Source organism: Xiphophorus hellerii, chromosome 2 (assembly GCF_003331165.1).
Source record: "Xiphophorus hellerii strain 12219 chromosome 2, Xiphophorus_hellerii-4.1, whole genome shotgun sequence".
Taxonomy (NCBI): domain Eukaryota; kingdom Metazoa; phylum Chordata; class Actinopteri; order Cyprinodontiformes; family Poeciliidae; genus Xiphophorus; species Xiphophorus hellerii.
In genome coordinates this window covers 13425429-13445890 of record NC_045673.1, presented here as the reverse complement: position 1 = coordinate 13445890, position 20462 = coordinate 13425429, and the positions used below count along the sequence as shown (strand labels likewise).

Genomic DNA, 20462 nt, shown 5'->3' with positions numbered 1-20462 from the left:
TTTTATTTCAAAAAGTATGAAACAGAAGTTTGTGACCCCCTGCTTTTCTTAGAGATAAGCAATAAATTACATTAAAGTGTTTTTGGGTGTGCCATGAAGGCTAAAATAGCACATACTTAGACCCAGGACCTATACCTATCCAAATAATATGTTATTTCATAGATTATCATGTAAATAATTCAGAATTTCCTTTTCCCTTTTTTGTGTGTAAAGATGATGTTCAATAAATGAACTTGCAAGTCCATTTTTTTGAACTTCCAAGTTCAATAAATGTTCAATTCACATTGTGAACGTCCCAGTCAGGCAGGCCACCTGTGACAGGAGAATAGTGTGGTTAACAGGCAGGTAAAGCAGCAGGAACAGGTGGATGCAGCTGGTTTTGCATACAAAGGAACTGAAGAGGTCCTGTTCAGGGTGAGGCCATCAGCCAAGAACCAAGTTCAAAGTTGTGAAAGCATGTTACTTACATGCGAAGTTAATTTAATGTCTGATTTCAATTTTATTTTGATTGAACTGCCACCATGGTGATATTAGCTTTACTGCTTCATCTTTGTTTGCTTACCATTCATGATTCTTGTTGAAAGTTAATTTTTTTGTAGTATGATCCAATGCACTTAAATAAACAAACAAACAAAAAACAAACAAACAAACAAACAAAAAACAACAAGAAAACAAAAAATACATTATTATTCCTTTCATCTATCATCAATATCTGCTTATCATTTTATGGTTACAGGTTATATCCATCTGTCATCGGACAAAAAGTATGGAGTTAAATTTGTTTCACAATTATTCAATCAAAAAACCTAATGTCAAAAAATTTAAATAAAATTGTGATCAAAACGTTTAATGTCAAATAAAAAAAAATTGTGATCAAAACTTTAACTTTTTTAAATCACTAACTTTTGTCTCACGAAGTGAAAAAGTTATTTGTAAAGATTTTAATTTTAATTGTGTTTTTATTTGACGTTAAAATTTTTGATCACAATTTTCTTTTTATTTGATATTAGGGTTTTGTGACTGAATAATTGTGAAACAAATTTAACTCCATGCACTTCTGACACATTTGTGTCCGCATGAAATTGGATTTTTACGACGCATGCGGCACAGGATTAATTTCCTCAATATCCCAGAAGGCACTTCGGCTGTCGTCAGCGTGTTGTTGCGGAAGTGCCGGGTGAGCATTTTTCTGATAGCTTTTTTAATCTCCCAGAGCAGCTCTCTTTGTAGCTGTTATTGTGCTTGTCCGCGAAACAGCGCCGTGTCTGTGGAAAGCTTGAGCAATGGCAGCTCTGAAATACGCCGGCATGGACGATACGGACAGTGAAGATGAGTTACCGCCTGGATGGGAAGAGAGGTCCACCAAAGACGGTTGGGTTTACTATGCAAAGTGAGTGGGAACCTCTGGATATGCGCTATCCGACTATCCCCGCAGGACTCAGACGTCAGTGTTATGTGTAAATCTGTGTTAAAATAAACTATTTGCTTTAGCTGCAGATATTTAAGTTTAAATAAAACAAAGGTTTTGGGGGTGGCCTTAATGTCTGGATGTAAATCTTTGTGGACAACTTTTTCACTTAATAAGTGATCATCATTTAAAAAATGTTTTTTTGTGTTCAGTCAGGTTGTCCCTGTGAGAAATTATGGTTTGTTTTATGTGCTCTTATAAAACATATAGAGTATCTTTCACACAAAAGAAGATATAAATGGGACGATACAAACTTTCACTGCATTGTAAAAATCTGCCAGAAAATCTGTAATGTCGTCATCGAGGGACTATAGATAAGAAAACCTAATCAGGGTTTGATTTGAGAACTACAACACCTTTCCTGTGCTTATAAGAAAGACAAATTCAGTTGTAGAATAATGATGTCAGAAGAGGGATTTTCGCTTAAATCTATAAAAGTATAAATTTCTGTCTTCGGTTTACTGTAGGCCTTTAGTTGGGTAACAGTCACATGTCTAAAACGGCAATGCAATGTGAAAAACTTAGCAAGTACGTTCAGTTTAGAATATTATTCTAAATTATTAGTATAGATCTCAAATTTAAATCTTGAAAAGTGTTAAATTTAGCTTAAAGAAATTTAGAAACCTTGTGTGATATATGTGGAGATCTTTGGAGGCCAGGAATATTTCAGAGTGACGATGATGTATGGAGACAGACTCCTGGAAAAGATTGAAGATGAGGTGTTAGTGTAGACAGCATTACGACCAGGTTGCAAAGATGCTGACACTTTTCAACCTAACATTAACATTTTTTTGTTTCTAACAAATCATTTGTTCATTAGTTGAATTAGGACGCAGCTCTCATTAAAGGTGTTAAGTCTAATTTGTTCTACACCACAATAACCTTGCATTTCTTAACAGTTTCAGAAGCACTTTTTTTAAAATTAACAGTACTTTTTTAATATTGAGTTAACATTCAACATTTCAGCTTAATAAGAAGTCTGCAGATTAAATTCCTTCTTTTGGCTCGGTTTAATTCATCAACACTACATGTGAAAAATTTCACGCTAAATACTGTCAAGACAGGTGGAATGCTGGGTTATGTGGTCCTTATTGTTCCCTTTGTGCCAACAGCCATGAAGAAATGAAGACACAGTGGGAGCATCCTAAGACAGGAAAGAAAAAACGCTGTGCTGGAGGTTTGTCTGGACTGATATATTTAATACTGAGATTTCCAACTTGTTCACTTTCTTACTCAAGCTACAAGTTAATAATAATAGGAACTGAATCATCTATGAACATATTGCTTTTATGTTAATAGAAATATTGTTAATTATTTACTTTGATTTCTAAAGATGACCTCACCCATTTATTTGTGATCCCCGGTGGTTTCCCCACCCATATTTTACAAACAACCTAGCATGTTCCACTGATTTATAGCACATAGCTTAAGAAAATTATTTTTGTGAACATATATGAGATCAAATAAAGTTGTGTCAATGCTCACATTCTGTTGACTTCTTATACATTTTTGTTCAGTAAGTCTGCTAAGAAGGTATAGTGGGTATACAAATGTTGATATTTATTATCCTGTAACCAAACATATGTGTATTTTTCTTTTGCAGATTTACCATATGGCTGGGAACAGGAGACTGATGAAAAAGGACAGAAAATTTATGTTGAGTAAGTAAACAAGCTGCATAAAAACCTCTTTGTTGAAATAAAACCTGTCATTTTCCTTCAACTGTATCTAATATCCCCAATGGAATAGGATAAAGTTTGCATTGTAAAGTGACTTAGTGTGTATGAATACTTTTGCAAAGTATTGCATGTTCCAATAAATCCTGTGAATTTCTGTCTCTTTCAGTCACATCAACAAGCGGACCACCTATTTTGACCCCCGGCAGGCGTTTACAGTGGAGGACGTAATGATGAAGCCAAAGCGTTACGATGGAAACACTGCTGCGTTGGAAATTCTTCAGGGTCGTGACCTGTCTGACAAAGTGGTCCTCATCACGGGAGGCAACTCTGGTATTGGTAAGTCCCAGTATCTGTTTTATTTCTGTAATAACGATTTTTATATGCTGGCAATTGTTTATGAAATTAAGAAAAAAAACTCAACTGCGTTACCCCAATATTTCCACCAGGTGGCGACAGTGCACCTCAATAGGAGGATGCTCTAACACAGTGACTCTACTCCCCTTTATGTCCCCATCCTTCCGCAAGCAGACATTCATCAACATTAGCCTCCAAAATGATATACTTAGACTCAACAAATCACTCCTTAATACCGAACATGACTGCATTGAAGTTCATTAGCAGGGCTGAATTGGATGTCATTGTTAACTGTAATAAATGGTATCCATTTGTACCCAGCAAATGCACGGCTCACCATATAATGGCCTGGAAACAAATGTATTTCCTTTTTGCTTTAGTTTAGATTAGCACAAGCTCTGGCCATTTGTTCACACTTGCAGCTTTGTGCGAGCTAGATAATGACAGAGTGAGGGAGATCAAATAAACATAAAATCGTTAATTGTCTTTATATTCAAATTCGTTGTCCATAGGAAAATCACAGCAGTGTTATTGCTGTGCGTGTCTATTATGTGCTGCTGCAGGGCAGAAATATAATATATAGATTTACAGCTGCTCAGGGGCCTTCACTGAACAAAGACTTCATCGACTCGATGCTCCTGTTTTAATCTTTGCATAGAGTCTTTAGTAATTTCATGGAAAATAGATGATCCAGTGTTGGGATATATCCATTTGTTGTTTTAAAGAAAATCATTTAAGACTTATTTTGAAAAAAGGTCAATTTCATATTTACTCATCCAGAAACTGCATTCCTGATTTGAACCAAATAAGTCCATTTGGGACAGGCATTTATCACAGAAGGATAAACTTAGTGATGATTTTTTTAGGTGTAAAGTATTCTGAAAAATCTTCTTTGGAAGAGATAAATTTACTTCCTATGGTAAGAGAATGGTGCCCTTGGAGTTTGTTCCACCTTCAGACACAGTGTCTGTACACAGTACTAAAAATACTTTTTTAAAGCAGTGAAATTTGCTTACTCTCACTCTTCACTCTGCTTTATCCTGCCACAGTGCCTACCTCTCAATATTAGACACTCACACTCTTTAAACATTTTCAAACTTCACAGCACAGGCACAATTCTCAGTGCCATTTTACTGGGATTTCATGTGTTAGACTATCACAAGGTAGTGCAGGAATCATTTTCAAGTTCTTTTACATATCTAATCTAAAAAGTGCAGTGTGCAATTGAAATGAAGCACTTTTACTTTGTTACCTTAAATAGAAATCCAGTCCAACCAATTACCATCACTTACTTAGTAAATGGAGGCCAGTTGTGTGTAATATAATCTCAACAGACATAACGTGTCTATTGAGTTGGGTGGAACTTCAACAGTACATCTATTTATTTATTTATTTATTGTTAAAATGTCTGGGGGCTTTTTTGTCTGTGGAGCTTATTATTCATAACAAAATGTTTTGTTCAGTTTTTTGGAAGAAAAATTGTAAGACAAGATGTGACAAAACCGACCTTAGGATGGTGCAATGACCGAGCTGATGTTAAATAGAAAAAATTGGCGTTTTTGTCTACTTTTGTATCAAAGTTTTTTAATCCTTATTTTATAGACAGAATTTCCTAAGATTTATTGTTCTATTCTTATAAACTGTAGTAAAACCTGAAATTAAATAGAAATGTTTATCTCAAGTGTGTTGTGCTTCAGTTCAGTCAGTCTGTAACTTACCGTAATATTTTTGTACAATTTAGTTAAGAAGTGTACTTAGTGAACATCCAGTTCATAAAATTTTGTAAGAGTTGACTAAACTTGATGGAACATATGATAACAAATTAATAAATTTTTATTTTTTAAATTCAACCTTGCAAACATGAAAAAAGGTATTGTCCTTGATGGACAGCTAACTATCCAGCACATCTGTTATTGGTGTAATGATTCTTTTTTTTTTTTATATATATATATAATTTTTTTTATTATTCACGGTAACTTTTTAATTTTTAAAAATTTTCTTTGCTAAAATAAAAGATGACTTTAGAATCAACCATTTCAATTATTTCTTACTAGTTTTCACTTTGTGGTGCCAAAATCAATATGTGTTTTTACAAAATATAATTTTGACAGTGATACTTTTTCATATTTCATCTAAATAGTATGGATAATGAAGAAACCAGAAGCATTGATCAGATATTAAAGCATATAAAATATATACACATATATATATTCCTTTTAAAACAGTGGTACTCCTAAAATAACTTTTTTAAGACAGCTGCATGCATGCAAGCTTAATCCCACCATTCAGGAAATATTTAGTGGAACTGTAGAAGTGTGAAGCTAACCACTTTTTACCTTTAAGGAGAAAGAAGGCTTTCACTAAACCAATATTATCTACAAGTAACTGCAAAAGGTGCAACATTCCCACCTGTAATTATCTTTTGCTGGAACTGCATAAAAAGAAAGAGGGTGGATGTTCACAGTTTTACCACAAGAGGGCACAGGAGGACTGCTGTTTGGGTTTTAAACCATTATCACAAGAAATTCCTTCTCATGTGTTTTTTTTTATTACTTTGTCATGATTAAAAACATAATAATGAAACATAGAACCCACATTTAACATTTGCTGTGAAGTATTTGGTAAAAATAAAGGTGTTTATATGGGGTAAAAGAAAAAAAGATCAGATTTCCTATAGACTGTCTCAGGTAGATACACCCCACAGACATTTTCATAGTGTATGAATTCTTAATAAACTCATATTAACATAACCTTTGTTTTACTCTGCCCCTTATTAAAAATGCAGCGGCCGTAATTAACAATATTCTTGTAGTAATTGCTTCTTGTTGCGTCGTCCTTTGACGTTCCTAAAGTGAAATGTGGTTATGCCAATTGCTTGGACCCACTTAGCATTTTAATAGCATCAATAGTGTTTTAAAGCACGTGTCAAAGCTATTTCCACTTTCCCCAGTGCTCACGTCTTAGACAGGAAGGGTGACATTTTTATTATTAGTAATGGTAGGATATTATTTAATTGGAAAATTTACATTTGAGCTCCTTAATTTTACTCTTAATGCATGTGAACATGAAAAGTGCACACATTAATTTATTTATGCGTGAAATACCATGGGTTGGTGAGAAGCCTGGAAGGTCCGGTGTGCCCGTCAGAGGGAGGCGAGACGGTAATGCAGCTCGTCTTGGCGGTGTTTGCAACATTAGTCTTCCTCTTTCTTGCTTTCTGTTGCAAATTAAACAGAAAGCGACCTGAGTGGTGATTTTTAATTGTGATAATGGAAATGAATGATCGTAGTTTGTCCCCCAGTCCTCCCTCTCTCTCTCCCTGTACTTCCCAAAGGTTTTCTCTCTCGCATAGACCTGTGGTGGTTCACCTGTACCTCTGCATTGATTCCTAAACGGCTGTGACCCAAGCCTGAGCCTCCTATCCATCCCCATTACGCACTCCTGCTCTGGCTCTAATTCCCTGCTATCAGCTAACTCTCAGGTTATTTACTGGCCAGAGGTCCATGGAGCATTTATACTTAAAGGACCTTTCTCATGAAATCTCCAGGGCCCCTCTGGTTTGAGAGACAAAATACTTCTTTTTGTGATAAATATAGAATGAATACCATATATAAAGCAGTGGATTTATTATGATCTATATCCTAAAATATGATCTCCGTTAAAGCGAGACTATATTTGTATTGTCATCTGTTAGCACATGCAGTCACATGTGCCCCCTGACAGCTCTTTTGGGAAATATATGTGGGTTTATGTATCCCACAACCTGAGGTACATCATCAGTCAGCCAGTTACCATGTTGTCAACACAATGTATGTTTAATAGTGGTCAGAAATAACACATTGACCCCTGTCTCACCCAGACAGATTATTCAGACACAACTGCCTTGAATGTGCATTTTTTTGTGTTTTGCTCCTGATCCAGCACAATAGATACAGAAAACAAACATATAGCTATTTTTGGTAAAATACATATCCTAAAACAAAACAAAAAAAAAAAACAAATAATTTTTTGGCCTTTGACTAAACTTTTGATTTCAGTTCCTAAGCATAGGTATTAGTGGTAATAATGTGAACAACTTTGTTTTAGCTGTCACTGATTGTAATATTGTTTCGACTTATGTGTCCTTGTTAGAAGTTCACAAATGAGGCTTTTTTTCCGCCCAACAAAATTACAGTTATTTTTTTTTCAAGTCTGACCTGACAATTAAAATAAAAAAAAGTTTTATTGTGGCTGTAGCTTCCTTTATTCATAAGTAGATGGACAGAATGAAAAGTGGAGAGAGAAGCAGGAGACATGCAGTAAATGGTCCAGGGGTGGAAATTGAACAGAGGACAACTGCGTTCAGGTTTGTAGCCTCAGTATATGGTGATCTCCCACTGAGGTATGTGATGCCCCAACAATTTAAATTTGATTAGGGGTTATGTGACGTAACAAAACAAAATCACTGCAGGGTTCTGCAGAGCTCCTAACTTGGATTTAAGAAAATGTAGAAAACATAACAAGGGATGAGACAATCCCTTGTTATGTATCAAAGAATATGCCCCATAAATGTATAATTTTTTTTTTATTAAACTGAGATAAAAATGTTCTTTGTTTTGTTTTTATCTAAATAATGAAATACATTTTTTGGTGTTATAACTGCTAATCAGTGTTTAGATTTAACCGAAAGAAAAATTGGCAAATTCCAATTTTCTGGTTTCTTTTGAGATCTGACATGCAAATTTCCATTTATTTCTACTTTAAAAAAATATATATATTTTGATTTATATAATTCCAAACGTAGAAAAAAGAACTATAGTTTCCTTGACAAGGTAGCTTGGAATCTAACTGAAATTGAACGAATAAAGATTATTTCAGTTTATACAGCAAAACATTTTCCCCAAACCTTTACCTGATTTCAATACACTCCAAAAAGTGCGTTAAATTGCATTGGTGTTGTCTTATGCATTTATTGCCACAAAATAGTGGTTGTTCATTAATGGGTGCATTTATCAAATTAAAAAAAGTAATTCTCTCGGCATTTGACCTGCTAATCTCCAATCAGAGTAAATCAAGGCAAATTTGTCTGATTCCTATTTTTCTTTTCTGTTTTTTTGCTTCTTATGATTCTGACCTGACTCTCTTCTAAAGCTACTTTCTTACAGAATTACATACCTGCTGCAAAAGCTCTACTCAGTATGAATGTATACATTGAAATCCTCTTGTTATTGTTTCAAAGGTGTGTGGTCAGTGCTGGGATAGCAGAAAACACCCAGATGGAGGGGGATTTGCAAAAAGAGCACCTCATGATGTTTTATTTATCTTAATGCATCGCCTCCGCAGTATTTTAGGACTTTATTTTTATTCATGAAAGACTAACGTTGTTCATGTATTTGCACTGATCCCACTGTTGTGCTGTGTGGATTAAGTGTCAGGGCCGGCGCACTCCGCTCTCTGGATGGAGAGATCCCTAAGCGTATTCAGTGAGTCGCGGAGTTGTGGGAGCCTCCGCTCGCAGATTAAACCCGCAGCCGAGCTTTGTGGCTGATCATTAGATTGAGGCAGATTTGTTAGGCATAACTGCCATTAAATTGGCTGCAAAGCTCTGGTATTTACTGCACTGCTGTTTATGAATAAGTACCCCCTTAAAGAGGCGCGCAGCGACGCGTTAAACCCGAGCCTCGGTAAGGAGGGAACTGCATTATTCATAGTGGGAGGAATTAGATGGATAAAAAGATGTTCCTGGAGAAGATGTCTGGGCCTCTGAGTGGCTGTTTTTAGTTCAGATGATATCCAGACTGACTTCAGTGATTTTGTGTGTGGGCACCCACTGAGACATACAGTCTCTTGCTGAAGTATTCATACCCCCTGAACTTTTTCATAGTTTCAGATTGCAGTCGCAGATTTGAATGGATTTCAAGTGATAACTCAAAATGCAGCATAATTTTAAAGCACTATTCTTCAGCCCCTTTTGTTCTGATACCCATAAGTAAAATCAGCCCTACCAATGACTTTCAGATGTTAACTAATAAGTAACAATCTACTTGTTGGGATTTTTTTTAGTTCTGTGAGAACGTTAGAAAAAAACTTCATCATTTTTTATTATTATTATTTTGTTTTATAGCTCGTATTTATTCTTGCCTGCTTTTGTTTCTCCGCTCTTGATGGCTGAGGGGTGACATGGACTGGAGGAGAGGATTGACACCCTATTTCTCGTGCATGTGGGGTATTTTGTTGTAGATTTTTTGTTTGTTTGTTTGTTTGTTTGTTTGTATGTGTGTGGCGGCACAGGTTTCTTCTTTGTTCTTTATATTGTAACAAATCTAAAATTAATAAAAATAATATAAAAAAAAGAAAAAAACTTCATGAGAACCTAGGAACACAGGACAAGTCAGGGGGAAAGTTCTGGAGAAGTTAAGAGATGGGTGAGGTAGTTAAATAATAATTTAAGCTTTAAATATTTCACTCAGTTTAATCCATCATCTTGAAATTGAAGGATCATGAGACAACTGCAAACTGTGGAGAGCATTAGCTCATAGTAACTCTGGAGGAGCTGCAAAGTGGAAAGTAGCAACGCAATGCTGACAAAAAGACCTTAAGAAATCGTTTTGAGTTTGTGAAAAGCCAGGAAAGGGACTTTGCAAACATGTGAAAGACCAAAGCCAAACTTTTAGGGTTTCTAGTAAAATGCTCTGGAAGAGTAATACTGCATGATGAAATGTGGTTGTGGCAGCATCATGAAATAGGTTTTCTTCAGCAGAGACGGGGAAATTATCATTATGTTGATGGGAACACTGAGGGAGCCAGGTACAGGACAATTCTGGAAAAAACCAACCTGTTATATTGGCCGTAAAAGACTTGAGACTGGGGCAGAGGTTTACCTTCGAGTAGTAGGACGTCATTAAAGATACACCCAGAGCTACTCTAAAATGGCTTAACTCAAACCATATGCATGTGTTCAAAAGGCCCAATCAGAATCCTTAGCAAGAATTGACAGATTTTTCTAACATAGACTCTATGCCCAATCTGACCTTTAGCTATTTTGGGTAACAATTTCAGTCACCCAGTCTTCAGTCTATTGATGTGGGAAGCTGTAAAAGGATAAGACCTGCAACTGGAGCAAAATGTGATTCTCCAAAGCATTGTCTCAGGTTACTCAGACATTTTTCAGATTAATAACAAAAAATCTACATACCATTTCCACTCTATTTCAGTTATTCACCACTTTGTGTTAATCTGTGTTGTGAAATCCAAATAGCATACACTGAAGTTTGTCATTGTAAAACAACAAAACTTGGAAAAATTTAAAAGGGTTTAAATACTTAAGTAATGCTTGACACTGACCAGCTCTGTCTTTTCTGAATTGCCAGCAAATCAATGGTTGTATATTGTTTTATTTCATTTTACTTTATTTTATTTTTTCATGCCCTTATTGATGAATGTGTTTATTGGCAACGTAATGAAAACAGATTTTGTTAGTCAAATTGTTCAACTTTATTAACCTAGATCAAAATTGCTATGAAGACTGTGGGAAACACATTATGCTGCTGGCCAGAGCTCCTCAATAATGATAATAATAATAATAATAATAATAATAATAATAATAATAATTACAGCTGTAATTTAGTAGAAGGGAAGTGGTTAGTAGGAGAGGATAGAATATGTGTGATTAAAGGCTGTAGGTAAAATAAAACGAAGGAGTATGAAGTTATTGTGTGTAGTCAAGTAGTTTATAGATCTATCGGGTTTATAGTCTGTACATGATGAGGGGATGAAAGTTACATGATTGGGGGGATTTTTGATGACAGTGCTCAACCCTACTAGGTGCTTGAATAGCCTTCGAGGGGCTGCACAGGTGGGATCCAGTTTGCTTTCGTCTAACTTTGCCACCATCACTTTCTCTCTATTTGAGACCTGAGGACCGGTGGTGTCCAGTGTGGTGTGTAAGGCCATGACGAGAGACTTTGTGGGGAGCTGGAGTTTGACTCAGAGGGTCAGAGAAAGAAGGAGGGAGGAGGATGGGTCCCCAGACAGATGACAACATAGGAGAGAAGGGGGGTGCAGGATGGAGGCAGGAGGGGACAAGGAGGGGTAATGGAAGCACTCCAGTGCTCTCGCCTGGAACAGCTCAACCTTGGGCTGTAATTACCAACCATACATTCCACTTTTGGGGTGACATCTTCCTCCTCTTGGACCAGTGGAGGGGAATTAGAGGGGATCTTAAAAGTCAGAAAGAGTCAGAGAGTTGGGTTTTTCTGTGCTTCTTGGGTAAAAAACAAAACAAAAAAACAAAAGAGCTCACAACAGCCAATGGAACAGGTACAAATATCACTCAGTCAGGTGTTGGCAGTTGTATTTGGAGTTACTTTGTTGTTTGAAAATTCAATCTGTTAATACAACTTTAGAACGTTGTATTACTTTCCCCATGTTTATGTGTAGTTCTATTACATTAAGCAAAGAAAGACATTTATAAAAAAACAAGCTGTTTACAGCCTGCATGTGCATGACTTGGAGCTGATCTTCAGGAAATAAATACACCACTGTTCTCTAACACCAGTTTTTATACACTCGATAACAGGGCTCATTGTTTACATTTGCAAGCTCACACTCATCTCATCCACCTCTAGAGCCTTCTGTGATTTTATGTTTGATTGTCTCCATATCAACTTTTCTGAATCCAACTGAAGGTTCTAGCCATGGTGACATTTTTACCTTGATATTTTGTTTGTTTTTTTATGATGTCCTACCAGCAAGTAGTGCGTTTCAGGTGCTGAATTTAAAATAAATCAGCAGGTGTGCCTCCATTTAACTCAGCTGTTGTGGAATAACCCATCAGAAGCGACCCACATGAGCAGCAAACCATATTTAAGTGTTATGTTCAAGACAATACAATTTCATTAAATATTTTGGGCTTCTCTAATGTTTTTCATCAGCTTTATGTTTTTTTCCCCCCTTACTTCAGTCTTTGCATTGTGACCCAACATTTCTGCACAGTCCTGCAGTCAGTTCATTAACTGTGCCGCTCCTGTGTTTTCCCAAGCACAACTTCAGCTCTGGCAGAGGAGGATTGTAGGAACTCGACGTGTTTGCCCCTCAGGCCTTGTAATGATTTGAATTGACTTCTGATTGCCCAATTGTACTGCAGAGCTTATTTTAGTTAAATGCCTCTTTGGTTGCAGATCAGGAGAGAGAAGGAGCCGGCTGCTCCGTTTGCCAAATAAACACGTTCGCCGACGATGCTGGTAATGATCTCATTACATGGAGCCAATACACCTGTGTACGAGTGGAGGGAGGGGGCAGGGGATCCGGAGGGGGGCGGTGGGCCAGGGAGGACAAACAAAGCGTGAAATCACTAAATCACACTCATTATTGTGGGATATCAGTGGGGCCAGGATCCTAATGTACCATGAAGAGCATTCACTGCTTAATGGACATTTTACACATTTTTATGCTTTTTATATATTACAGTAAAACACAATTTCAACAACAGCCGAGCCATTTACTGTATTTCTGTTACCTTGTGAAGCCCCACAGCGAGCAAGCACACAATCAGAGGCTTTCCATTTCATCTCCTGGCTTTTTAAGGCCATGTTCTCTCATTGTGTTTGGGTTTGCTCTGTTTGTGTCTAATTAGACAAAAACAAATCTGGACCAGCGCTGCATTCTGGGAGGCCTGCCGCGTGTTGTAAAACGGCTCACGGCATCTGTCGATCCACGAGCGTGGGAGAAACCCGGCATCTGACCTCTTGTCATGTAGCACCATGAGCGTACAATGCCTGAACAGGATCCTTTCGTTGTACACCTGACCAAGAACTAATTTCACTGCAAGCCCTCTCCACCGGTAACATGGGCAAAGGGGCGGGGAGTCCCTGTTACAGCAACGCCGCTCTCGTTATTTCACAATTAATGTCAAGCCCTTGTTATTTGTCATCGCAAATACATAGCTCCTGTGCGGCTGCCGTTGTCGCTGCCATATTCTAATTTGTCCTCCATTATGGAAAACACTGGTGTCGATTAATTTCACTTTCATGGTTTGTACACACAACAAGTGAGTGTGAACGGTTGTTGTTTACCAGAAGCAACTACTCTTGTCCAATTTATACAGGCTAAAAAATCATGCCATGTTTTTAAAATTTGTTCTATAAAATGTTGCATAAAGACTACTAAACAAGACTAGACATATCCTTCAATTGGTATGTCATATATCCTATCAATCTCTAGCTTTCTGCTTTAAAACTAATAATTTATAGTTCTCTTTGGTGCCCTCTCATTTTTTTTTATTTAAGAAATAATCTAATTTTGTACTTCCAAAAAGAAAGAAGACATTTTAGAACATTTAAGATAGTTGATGTAAATTGATTTAAATTAATATTTTTTTCCCCGTGTGGAACTTCAGCGCTCTTGAGTTGAAGGTAGATATGATAATAAAAAAACAATAAACCAACATCTGTTTTTTTTACAGCTGTGTTTGAGAAAGAGCCTGAAAAATAAATTTTGTAGATATGAATGCACATGCTATTTGTTTTTCTACATATACATAAGGATAAAAGCGGTTCATTACAGTTGTACATACAATCTATAATTTAGAAGAAAACAAAGCTTTCCCCATCTGAAAAAGGCTCTTTTTACCCGAATTGAAAATTTTAAATGTAGCATTTTAGGTCCAGCTATTACGTCGGACCAATAATAATAATAAAAAAAAAAATACGGAAAATGTATTTACTCATCCAATTGAGTTTTGAGAGACTGAATTTTTTCTATCTAAGTGTTATAACGCTGCACTGTTTTAATGTTACTTTTCCAATGGAAAGATGATTATCAGGAAAAAAGTGTTGTTGTTTTTCCAGATGGTCAGCTCTGAGCTTGGCCAGGATAAAAGCATTTTATATGTCCTCCCTCTGTCAGCTTACTCAGCGGTCTCCAAATATTTTTGAATGTTTTCAAACATATCACTCAAAAGTTGTCCAAAATTTAAAAAAATAATACAGGTTTTGCCAGGTTTTAAGTGTGTATCTTTACAAGGTGTATTTCTGTTAGAGAGGGTAATAATTGTTCCTTTACTAATGCCTGAAAAGCTGAAGTATGTTTGCCTAATTGCTATTGTTTGGTGCTTCTGAACATTAAGTGCATCTGTGGCTGAAGATGTAAGAATTTGCACTTATTTTACTTGAACTGAGCCAGGTTGGAAATGAGTTAATACATGTATAAACATTCTGAGAATAAATCTTCTTGGTCCTACTGCTATAAATATAAAGCCACATTTGACCCTGTGTGCAATTTTTATATTTTTTGGCCACATTGTTTTTATTTTTATGTCCATTTCTTACCGCTGAAGCGATCTCTGCTCTCAGCCACAGTCCCCTCCGTTACACCTAATAAGGTGTCACATAATTTCATTTCCATGCTTCACTTGTCAGAGAGGGATTCCAGTCCTATTCCAATTTTGAGTTTTAATAGATATTAGTCCTTAACACTCTTCTAACAATTAAGCCTCCCAGTTTTGCTCTTAATGAAAATCAGATTAAGACATATAATCTAATTACAGTTCATATTAATTCACCCTCTGATGCACTCTGGCTACTGCGCTGGCCCTCAGTTTGTCAGTCAGGAGCCGCACCCTTATTAAGCATACATAAATGTGTAGTAGTTTGTGTTTAGACTGACTTAGTGCTGCTAAACTTCTCCTCGATGTCGTGAGAGATAGTAAATGTCAAAAGGAAATAAAAATATGGCAAAGGGAAAAGTTGATTTCATAAATTAATTCAACCTACGGGATGAAATGACCCATTTACACTTGTAATTTAGAAATGAACTTCTCTCTCTCTATCTCCAGTTTTTGTCAGTTTTATCATGGCTACATGATTTGGATGGAGCCATGAAGCGGAGTCGGACTGATAAATTCTGAGGGTATCTGCAGACCCTAGTTTCATAAGAGAAACGCACTTATCAGAGCCCCTTTTGATGTGCTGGAATATCACACTATGATTTAGTTTGAACGGCATGTCTGTTTTCATTTGCCTTCTCTCATTATAAACCATTTTTTCTTAATTACTGCCATCACTGCGTAATTATTAACATAATTAACAGCTGATTCCCCTCCTTGGTAAACCGGTGTGAGCAGCGACGGGTTCCCGGGAGCTGCCGGGCCAGAATCAAAACTTGATCTGAGATGAGAGGGAGAAGTCTTGAGCCACAATGATTCAATCAGTTTCATCACTTCAGAGAGAAATGATTAACTCCCACTGCTAGACCACTGAGCTACTCAATAAAATAAATTATATGGAAAATTGATGAAGACTTTAGTTTGCACCCACACGCCCCTCCACCACCTTATTAGATTCAGCCGCGTAGAATCAAAGATATTTTCAAAATGAAACTAATCTTTGAAGAAATGCTCGCTTTTCAAATCTTTTTAAAATTTTTTTACTACCTCCTACTTTTGTCTCCTCTCTTCTGTCTCAGGCTTTGAGACGGCCAGGTCTTTTGCTCTTCACGGAGCTCATGTGATCCTGGCGTGTCGAAACTTGTCCCGGGCCAGCAAGGCAGTTATCCTCATACAGCAAGAGTGGGTGAGTAGGACAGCATCTGTCAATGAGCCTTGAGATCTGACTATATTACTTTTATTGAATCCTTCAAGCAGACATGACCTGTGAGATGAGGACCAGTTTATTTAACTATTTTAGTATTTTGAATGACCGGAAATGCTTTACAATGAAGGCTAATTATCAGGTTAGTAAACACTTCTGATCTGGAGCAAAATCAGGCAAATCGGAAAAGTAAACAAATCTGACCAAAAGTTTAGAAATCTGACAGCATTTGCTGATTAAAGATCTTGAGGTGTTAACATAATTCTTTTTTTTTTGCAAAATAATTGTCACTTAGAGTTATATAAATTGCTTGAATGAGAAAATAAATTTGGAATGAATGAAAAAAGAAAGCATGCCTTTTTAAAAATTACTAAAGGTTAAGTTCATACAAACACAGCTCTCTGGAGCAATGCTGATTCCTCTGTGTCTCCGTAGAGCAAGAGTTAAAGGGATGGAGGGAGGCGGAGGGAGGAAGTAAATGTGAAAGGGCATCTGATAATTACCTGAGATTATTGCTCTAATATCGCTGCACTTGTGACATGTGCCCAGATTTACGAGTTTGGGAAAATAAACAAGCGAAATGTGGGTGCTGGAGCAGAAAGAATAAGCTATTAGTGCTGGGTTGATTACAGAGAGCAGGACTTGAAGATGGAGGAGAGTGAGTGGTTGGCGCAGATATGAGAAGAAAGGCTGAGAGGGAGGAGAAAAAAAGGGGAGCTGGGGGTGCGGGGGGGTTAGAGCGGGAGACAAACGCCTTTAAGCGTGAGTAGATCTACAGTGTTTAAACTCGCCAAAGTCTCTAATTGAAGTATGCCCCTGGGGCTGTCAGTGCTGCTCCACAGTGTGAAATCCACTGCTTTGTTTAAATGAGTGAGGAAAAGCTCTCAGTACCAGATTCTGTGCTACAATTGATTTTCAAGCTTTGCACCTGCCACAGATTCATCCCAGATACTTAATGTGGCTAAATTAACAAATGGAAGCAGCTTTTAAAGCATAAGTAAGTGTGACCTCTTGAGTGTAAATGATAATCTCCCATTTTGTGGTAAATTGGCAAGTTGCTCGTGCAGATTTTTCACAAATTTAACAATCGTATAAAGAGTCTGACTCTTAGAGCATTAAATTAGCATTTCTGAAGCTGCCTTCGTTCTTCCTTCTCAGGAATCCCCCCTGTTAGAGGCTAATGAATTAAAGTCACAATATCAGAATAAATCTTGGCCACAAATTCTGCCCCTTTGGCGACATTATTAATAGATTCAGGAGAAGAATAGAGAGGAGGATTAATCTTTAAGGTGATGGATGGCCTCTGCTTACCTTCCCATGCTCCTATGTTAAGGTCATTTTGATAAGTGAGTATATTTTGGGGGTCCTTTGCAGAAAAGGTCATCATATCTACTTCCAGGTCCCTCGCAGAGTTCCACTCTGGCTGCCAGAAGTGAAGCCGGCGTCCCGATTGCGGGCGACCTTTGACCTCTAACTGCCTGCTTACTATTTCTTGAAACGCTCATCTTACTCTGTGTCTGACTGTGTGGGATTGCGTCGCTTCTCGAAGGCGATTGTGATTGCTTACTTGAAGTTTAGGGCGATGTGGCACAGCGCCGCCCTGATGTTCTGACAGTGTGGTATATTAGTGGGGTTCATGACGAATAGTGGGCAGGTCAGAACGGCTAGGAAGAACGGGTCAGAGGGCTCATTCTTCCCAGCAAATGGCGCAATGTTCAGTATAATACAGCACAAAACAATAATAGCTAACACAACGTCTGGTAATAGGGAAAGTAACTCTCTGACTAGTTTCTAAATTAGAAGTTTTGTTTTATTTGACACATTTAAATGTTTATATTTTTGATAACTTTTTTATAATTGTGTCTTGAAAAAATATTAATATACTAACTTTCTCACATTTCGTCTTGTAACATCCACTAACTTCGGAGAGTTTTTTTGCGTGTTCTATGTGGTAGAACAACACAAAATAGTGCATGAAGGGAAAAGGATGCATAGTTTTTACTAAAAAAATGGAAAGTCTGAAAAAGTGAAGCGTGCACATATCCTTCTGCTGTAGTTACCGCTGTAAGTCCCTAGGGATATCTCTGTATTAGCTAGCAAATTATAAATTAAAATCTTTGCCCTTTCCTCATCTTAAAATTTATCATGGTCAGTCAGACTGAATAAACACTGTCTGCAAACATCAGTCCTAAACTCTAGTAACTGATTCTCAATTAGATTTAGGTTTGGATTTGATTGGGCCCTTCCAACACATGAAAAGGCTTTGAGCTAAACAGTTGTAGCAGGATTTGGCCTGTATTTTCCATCAACTCCAACCAGCATCCCTCTACGTCCTGCAGAAAAGCATCCCAACACCATTTTGCTGCCACCACTATGCTTGTTCATTTTCTTTCGCTAATAGCCTTTTGCTTTCAAGTGAAAAAGTTTATTTCTGGTTTTCTCAGACCAGAAGACATTATTTTAGGTTTGATGCTTCCCCTGTGTTGCTTGTGGCAAACCGTAAACCTGGTTAAGGTTTTGTACTGTTCCAGATATGTGGAGTGGACTACTTAAGTTATAGTTCTCACCTGAGTTGTATGTCCCTCTCAGTTTCATGAGTTATCCTGGCTGCTTTTCAGATTAAAACAATTTAATTCTACACAGAATTAACAAAGATAACATTTTATTTGATTTCCGTCATTGTCTTATTGCAGCTGTCAAGTCAGACCTTTCCTTCAGGATGTTGGGGAATTCGAAAAGACAGAGAAGGGAATCACTCTCATTCTGATTGGGTTTTAGAGCCAATCTGATTCTCACTGCCTTAATGAGGTTAAAAAGTTATATATATATATATATATATATATATATATATATATATATATATATGTAACATTAAAACCACTGTGTGAAGCAGAGAGACAAAAAACTAAAGCCAATACATGCAGATGTTTGTATAGCCTGAAACACTGATTAACTACATTAATCACAACATGTTTTACATCCTGGCGTCTCTCTTTTTATATTAGCTTTAACTAGGATGCAAGCCTTTCATCTCTGCAGCTCTTGGCCTTTGCTGTAACTGCATACTTTTTCTCATGGCCCCTAACCCTTTCCATTTCCCATTCTACTCACAGCACTAGCAGGTTAAGTTGCTGGTTAACAACTAAAGTGTTGCCTGCGTGCTGGAGATTTATTTTTACCGATTGCTTTTAAAATTATGCTTATCTTCCCTCCAATGTCTTCCTCAGAGAGTTGTAATGGATTCCCCAGAGAATCAGGGTGCTGCTTTGTGGGCCAACCAAAGCCCTTGGCCCCTGAGTAGAATACAACGCACACAGATTCACTGTTGTTCCACTGTCTTATTTTGTAATTTCTTTCCTTTTTGCTAATCCAAAATGCTCATTTCCCCCACTGCCCCATTGTACAGCACATGCTAATGAGATGCTTTGTAAGGGCGTTAATTAGCGAGTTAGTCGCTGATTGCTGTGCTTGTTTTTGTTGTTTGTGTGTGTGTCTGTGTTTGTGGCGGGGGGTATTAATATGGCTGCATGCCGCTGAGGAGGGTTCTGTCAGGGTCTGCTCTGGAACCAATTAGGCTAAAGCTCGGTGTCCACCGAGGCTGCTGGGAGGGGAATAAAGAGCCTGCTGCTTGCAATGTCAAACAGCAACATTAACACAGGGCATAGAGGCAGAGCGAGACAGAGCTGATAGGCGGCCGCCATTTATCCTGAGAAAAATACTTACTGTTCTTTATCATATATGTTTGTGGTATTGTGTATCTGATTATATTTTGGGATATTATACTATATAAGATAATACCACTTGTTTATGGATCTTGACCAACATGGGAAAGTAACTAAGTTCAAGATGAGTTTCACATTTCTTCAAAATTTTTTTTTTACCTTCACACATGATTATGTTTGTTATCATTCTGTTATCTTACATGCCTCATTTGAGCTGATGTTTTTTTCATTCTTGAAATTTGCATAGCTATCTGAAAACTCTGCCTAAAATTTATAATCAACATTAGTATTTATATTTGAAAATGGATAAAGAAATCTGCATGGAATAAATCTGGACAATTATATTTTGACATGAAAAGTCGAACAGTAATCCTGGGAGAGCGGAGCGTCACTTGTGTCCATGCTTTTGTCCATTTGCCTGCTGAGTAACCTCATGTGTCAGTCGGACAGGCCCTCTTCCCCACCGGCCACCATGACACGCCGCACCACAGCCACACTCCTCTCGCTGAGGCCGACAGGAAGTGACATGTATGAAATGCTGACCTGGTTAGTTGTGACCCCTCCAGGCTTCAGGATGCTGCTCTTTTTTTTTTTTTGCCACCATTCCTGTAACTTCCCTTACACAATGACTTGCGTCCTCTCCACTCACCTTTTGGTTCTGACATTTTTTATT

At 37.4% G+C, this 20462-nt stretch overlaps 1 protein-coding gene across 1 annotated transcript in view; it reads left to right on the top strand.

Annotated features, from left to right (window-relative positions):
• The first annotated feature begins 1283 nt into the window (after positions 1–1283).
• The window catches only part of wwox (WW domain containing oxidoreductase), a 163538-nt gene continuing 144359 nt past the window's right edge, over positions 1284–20462 (top strand). The window contains exons 1-5 of the mRNA XM_032584598.1: positions 1284–1390; positions 2581–2645; positions 3072–3129; positions 3314–3483; positions 15943–16049. Of these exons, the coding sequence (XP_032440489.1) occupies positions 1284–1390; positions 2581–2645; positions 3072–3129; positions 3314–3483; positions 15943–16049 (507 nt within the window). The remainder of the gene's footprint in view (positions 1391–2580; positions 2646–3071; positions 3130–3313; positions 3484–15942; positions 16050–20462) is intronic.